Source organism: Condylura cristata, unplaced genomic scaffold, assembly GCF_000260355.1.
Source record: "Condylura cristata isolate star-nosed mole 26May11 unplaced genomic scaffold, ConCri1.0 scaffold00015, whole genome shotgun sequence".
NCBI lineage: Eukaryota > Metazoa > Chordata > Mammalia > Eulipotyphla > Talpidae > Condylura > Condylura cristata.
In genome coordinates this window covers 6,369,382-6,375,983 of record NW_004567116.1, presented here as the reverse complement: position 1 = coordinate 6,375,983, position 6,602 = coordinate 6,369,382, and the positions used below count along the sequence as shown (strand labels likewise).

General features: G+C 47.3%; 1 protein-coding gene across 2 annotated transcripts in view; it reads left to right on the top strand.

Annotated features, from left to right (window-relative positions):
* LRRC55 (leucine rich repeat containing 55) overlaps nucleotides 1–6,294 on the top strand; it is a 10,818-nt gene extending 4,524 nt beyond the window's left edge. For both annotated transcript variants that reach the window (XM_004682775.2, XM_012725662.1), the window contains exon 3: nucleotides 2,143–6,294. In XM_004682775.2, the coding sequence (XP_004682832.1) occupies nucleotides 2,143–2,378 (236 nt within the window). In that variant the 3' untranslated portion in view covers nucleotides 2,379–6,294. The remainder of the gene's footprint in view (nucleotides 1–2,142) is intronic.
* The last annotated feature ends 308 nt before the right edge of the window (nucleotides 6,295–6,602 follow it).

Sequence of the window (6,602 nt, the reverse complement as noted above, 5' to 3'; positions counted from 1 at the left end):
TTTTCTGTTTCCTCCTCCCTTTTCTTCAAAGGATTGCCACTATTAGCCATTGTTGGGGGCCAATAAAGAGAGACATGGGGTCCCCTTGGGGTGGAGCTCAGCTTCAAGGCTGCTTTCCTGTCAGTCTCCCCTGCCACCCAGCTCTCCTATAGGGCCCAACTGAATGCCCTCAGAGCCTCCTCTGGGTCCATCCCCGCTGCCCTCACTGTCCCCACCACCCCAGCTTCCTATCATCTCAGCAGGACCCACTCACACCACAGTAGCCTGGAGGGCTCAACATCCTCCAATTGGAGAGCAGAGTCCCCGGGGAGTCCACTCCCAGCACGCTTTGGTCATGAGCAGGGGCCAGAGACAGTGCCCAAGCTGTGGACCCTCCTACCTGGAATTCAGAGCAGACAGCATCCCCCTTCTGAACTTCATCCCCCGTTTCTCAGAAAGCTCGATCCAAATCCATCCGTCTCTTTTTTGCCCTCAAAACCACAGAATCATTAAGCAGCAGTCAGTTACACGCGACATAAAATAGAGACTTTCACACTGACTCGCAACAGTAAGTTAGGTTATCCTCCTTCCAAAGCAAGATGTGAGAGCCACAAAGGCAAACCGATCTTGCCCACGGTGAGAGTTTGTCTTGCATTTATCCACTGAGTGCAGGCTGGCACGCTGCTCAGAAGCCAGCACCAGCACTGCAGTAGAACAGCTGAGACCGACTCTCCTTCCAAGGCACAGTCAGATGAAACCATAGACAGCGTCAGGCTTCTGTGCAGGAGGCCCTGAATGGGTGAAGTGGGGCCACCAGGGGTGGTGAGACTTGAAGGAGAAGCCCCCTGTGTAGTCTGTGTACAGATGACGACCCCCACTGATCTGTCCAAAGACCTGCCTAGCAAAATAAAAGCACATGCTTTTATTATATCCCAAGAATATTATATGTTTATTATATCCCAAGAATATATCATTATATCCCAAGAATATATCATTTGTGTTTATTATATCCCAAGAATATATCATTTGTGTATGTTAGCTCTTCAACTCCTCACTATCACCCTGTGAGCTAGAAACTATTATTTGCTTTGTTTTATAGATGAAGAAACCAAGACACAGAGGCATTAAATAACCTGTGCACAACTATACAACTAGTGAGTGGTAGAGACAGGATTTGAACCTACTAGCCCTGGAGTCTACACTCTTGACCCTGGAAAAGCCACATGGCCTGGAAGAAAGGTCCGATACCTTGGCATGAGACAGCCATTCATTGAATATTCATTTTACAAAGTCGCACTGAACACTTCCATGGACAGGACACTGTTCCGATGCTTAGGGAAAGCAGGATACTTAGGGGAGCGCTTACACTCCAGGGAGGGGGACACATACAGACATGACAGAGCAGTAAATACTACGGAGAAAAGGAAGCAGAGTAAATAAGAGTGAGAGTGCTTAGGGAAAGGTCAAGCAAGGGTGTTGTTTTATGTGGAATCACAAGAGAAGGGCTTACTGATTAGGTGATAATTATGCCACTTTCCCAGGGAAGTGAGGGTCGGAGCTGTGCAGATGCAGGGAGAGGTGTCCCCAGTAGGGGTAAAGAGCAAAGGCACCCCTTGATAGGACGCATGCTTGGGGTGACAGAGGGAGTATGTGGGGTGGAGCAGAATAAATGAGGAGCGCAGTGGAAGCTTTGGGGAAAGGTCCTGGCAGCTCCCTGGACACCTTGGCTGTCACCTGTGGAGGACAGGAAGCCAAAGGAGTGTTTCAGGGAGAGAAAGACATGACCAGACCTCAGCTTGAAAGGATCCACAGTCGATGGTTTCAGGAAAGGACAGAAGCACAGAGACCAACGAGCTGGGAGGCTGTTGTAAGAGAAGGTGGTGGCCCCCAAATATATATGCACGATCTATATGCACGAGCTACCATTTGTGGTGCCTACTGAACTTGGGGCAAAGGTCTAAACTCACCAAGCAGTGGTCTCCAGGGCTTAAAAATCAGTCTCAAAATATTTGCCTTGAGGATTGTTGAGAGAGCTAAAGAAGGTAAGTAAAATTTGAAGCATGTGGAAGAAACTCAACCATCCCTAGGAGGGGTGGGAACCTCAGTTCCACAGTCTCTCTCTCCTCCCTGGAGACCTCACCTTCCATGGGTTCTGTGTTGCAGATTCTCAGCTGGCTGAGTGCCGCGGGCCCCCTGAAGTTGAGGGTGCACCCCTCTTTTCCCTCACTGAGGAGAGCTTCAAGGCCTGCCACCTGACCCTGACGCTGGACGATTACCTCTTCATCGCCTTTGTGGGTTTTGTGGTTTCTATTGCATCAGTGGCCACCAACTTCCTCCTTGGCATCACAGCCAACTGCTGCCACCGTTGGAGCAAGGCCAGTGAAGAGGAAGAGATTTGACATGGCTACGAGTTGTCCCTGCATGCCACTGGCCACCACCGCCACTGACCCCTGGATATCCTCTCTGACTGCCCACAGTGGCTCCAATGTATCCTGGCCACATCTGGCATGGCTCAAGCAAGCCTAGGAAATGAACTTTGTCCAAGCAACTACTGTGGGCCAGACACTGTGTTAGAAACTGGGAGTTTGAAATGAATATGACCTGCTCCCTGCCATCAAGGCACTTACCTCGAATTGAGGAGAGAGACTGGAAACTATTCCCTTTCACATGATTTATCAGCACTCTCTGAGCACATAGTTATGGAAGCCCAGAAAAGGAGTTATTGACTATGGCTAGAAAAGTCCAAGAGTATTGAAAAAGTGGAGGTGGTATGTGTGCTGGGTCATCAAAAACTATCTGCTTTTCAAGACAAAGAAGGACCATCATAAGCAAATGACCAAGGCCAGAATATGCACTTGTTAAAACTATGAACAATCTCTTAGGTCTTGGGTGTATTGAAGGGCAGTGTCATAGGACAAAAACCTGCCCTCTGACACTCAATCTATGCCCTCTTGGCTTTGCCCACCACTGCCTCGGAGGATGAGAATACCTCCACACCAGCCCCTTTGACCTCCTTCTACCAGAAGCAACCTGGGGAGACCACTTTCTATTGACTGCCCCCCATACTCTATGGCCAAAGGTAGCTGCCATTGGTGAGGTCCCAGGTAGCAAGCTGAGGACGGACATCTTCAGTGCCCTTTCTCCTACACCCATTTCCTGCCTTTCAAGCATTGGCTTCCAGAGATGGGGAGCAGGAGGTCACCCGATGGGGACAGTGAGAATTCCGGCACTCTAGGATTCCTACTCACTTGACCGTTCTTGCCACGGTGCTCACACCAAGGGATCTCACCAGAAAAATACAGCACTGAAGGAGAAGGCCACCCCATCTGTGACCACAAGAAGGTGTGCACTTTCTTCTAAGCCACTCGCCCATTCAGGCTTAAGAGAGAGCTATTAATTACCAAGCACTCACCAGTGTCAGGCACTGTGATAAGCTCTCTCCACAGACAATCCCCTTTAATATACATGAGACTCTTTTGAGGTGAGCATTGCCATTCCCATTTGACAGATGAGGAAATTACGACTTGCAGAACTTAAAGTCATGTGCCAGATAAGTCTGTGCTCTTTCCAGTTCTGCATTCAATTTGAGGAACAGCACAATTCCCTCTAAAGTTATATAAATTCTAATTCAAGTAGCGCTGATGATGCTCCTAGTAAGGACCAGGTGGTCTTCTAGGTCCTTCTACATTTATTGACTCATTTATTGCAATTCTCATAGCAACGCTGCTTAGTGGTCTTTCTTATACCCATTTTACAGATGAATTTATTGTAGTGAGTATAGTAATTTCTCCAAGGTTATCTGGATAAATTCTAGAAGGAAGGTGATAGGCAGCTCCATTCAGGGAAACTGTGTCTAATCAGTCAGTCCAAAAAAAAAAAAAATCAAGTAATCATATGTGCAAAGCACAATTACCATTGTTGTCATCATCTTCATCTTCACCATCTGTTTCATCAGCTTCCCTGTATTTGTTCAGCAATGGACAGTTCCTGAGTGCATTGCCATTATTCTCCTGACTTCACAACCCTATGTGGAAGCAAATCAAACATCACTACTCCTCTTTGGCAGATGGGAAAATAGAGACTCAAGAGTGGGTTTGACTTGCCTAAGCAATAGGATTAGGGCTCAAGTCCAAGTCAGTTCTTTTTCAGTGCTTTCCCAGGTACTCGGTGACAAAAATACCTGGGAGGATCGGTAGTGGGGCCATGGAGTCTGCTAGCTAGATAAAGGGCAGTGAAACCCAGCTGCTGGACAGATTTAGATACGTTCACAAGAGAGCAAATCAAAGTCTCTAGAAGACACCTGTCTTCCGATGTGTAAATGGCACATTAGAACTGGTGGCCCTGGGGGTCCATCATGCAAAAACTGAGATATTTGGGAAACGAGAGGAAGCTGTTCTATTCATGCCTGGCTGTGCTATGCCAGGCGAGATACAAAGGGTAGGGGAAGACCTTAAGACTTTTAAGGTGTTGACAAGACTGGTCAGGAAGAGAATTAAACGGGGACTGTCTATCTAGCCCCCAGCCGCAGCAGATTTGTGTTACCCCATTCACCTACTAGGCCTGAAAGCAATGAAGGAGAATAATATACCATCTTCTGAGAAGTCTTCCCTTACTCAGGCTACTCAGAGCTAGTCAACCAAAATCATGGCCAGGAACTTGGGCTACTTGAACAGACCTGGGATACTTGAACCTGTTCCCCTGACGCTCGCTTGCCTGTGGACTACTGTGACATCTGAGGCAGAACGGCACCCACTCTCCCTACTTCCATTGTGTCTGGTACTGGGGCTTCTCCCCAGCAGTCAAGCTGACAACCTAAAGTTTTGAGGGAGGAACTTTTAGAATTAATAGCCCTGATACAATTAGCGAAGCCACCCACAGAGGCCATAAAAATCTACATTAATCTCCTAGAGACTCTTGTTCACTGAAGTATAGTTAAACTATTTAAGATGTGTGCTCGTTTGTGTAGAATTAGCACCAAACACAACATCAAAAGCCCCTCGAAATCCAGTGTCGTTTGTAATGAGACTGTTTAGAACCCACTAATGGCAAACCTTTCCGAGTAGAACACATGACTTTTAGTGAACAGATACTTATTTCTAGAAAAAAAAAAAAGAGGAGATGCTTCTCTAGGTACTAGCAGGTCCAGTTAACTACTGAATATCAAATTTCCTGATCTTCTCTGTATCTACCGCCTGTCTGGAACAAGCCTTCAGAAGCAGCTTCTAGGGTCCAGCTTCTAGAGATATGCTAGCAGTCCTGGGTAGATGTTCCCACAACCCATCTGACCAACACCTCCTGAGGTGTTCCTATAGTGCTCCGCTGGGGTTCTTCCAACTGGTTAACATGTTAGTGTGATTCTGAGTCTGTGTGCCCAGCATGAGGTGGGCTGCCTAGGTGTTGGCTATCTACTGATGTGGGACTGATCTCTCTCTACTTGGGTTTGGTTCTCTGCCACTATCTATTCAAGTATTTACTGCATTACTTGATACACCAGCATGGAATCCCATTAGTGCTGAAGTAGGGATAGTGGCTCAGAAAATATATGGCTGAAGCTGCTTAATGATAGCCTGACTTCTTTCTTCCCTTCACTATTCCTTATCCCAGAAGCTTCCTTCATGCCAGCTCTGAGTCTTTCAAGGTTTGGCTAACCAATTGGGCTTTGATGGTCAAGGTCTGGGTCCAGAAAGTTGTTCAGAAAAAACCTGTCCCCCTCCTCACCATCCACACCTCAACACTCTGCCCCAGTTGCCTCTGGTCACCCTCAGAGAGACTCTCATCTGTTTTTCCATTCCCATAGGGACCCCAAGGAACCCTGCAGAATAGGCCCCCAGACTTACTGGTTCCTTGTAAGAAGCTGGATAGATGAAATTTGAAAAGACCGAACAGGTATTTCTCGTCAACCATCACGGAATACCTACAGTCCCATTTGCCCCACAGATGTCTTATGTCAGCATCCTTTCCAGCTCTAGAACATAAGGAGATACCTGTGTGTACTCCTCAGGAGAGCATCTTCCCAAAGCTAGAGAAACGTGCCTGCTCTCCCCCTCCAGAAGGAGGCAAAGGGGATGTAAGGAGGCCAGTTGCAAGGTTCTTTGTAAAATCACCACCATGTCTGCCACAGGTGGGAAGCTCTGGGTCCACAGAGTTCTCGGCTTTTCTGAGTGTTGTGCTGCAGAGTGCTGATGTCTGGGGGTGGGAGGGCTAGGGAGGGGTGGGGCGAGGGAAGATGCCAACCTTTGTATGGAGATGATTTTATAACCATGTACTTTTGTAACTGTTAAGAATTTTTCATAAATGTACATTAATAATAAAGAGTGTATAGTTTAACAAATTTTCTAAAGAGTTGTGAAGAGGAGGGAGAGGGAGGGAGGCAGGGCAAGAAAAAGCAAGAGAAAGGAACTAGGCGGAATCAAGAGAATGTGTGCCAAAATATACACACAAAAGGTCTATGGGGAGGGAGGAGATGGGAATAGTTAGGAGATGTGCCAGCCATGGAGGGCATGAGTGGGCGCAGAAGGAATATCACAGAAGCATATTTCTACCAGGCTAAAAAGAAGACGCGTGTGCCTGTATGCACACACCCCTGTGTGTAGGCATATTTTGGTGCCTGAAATTACACAAAG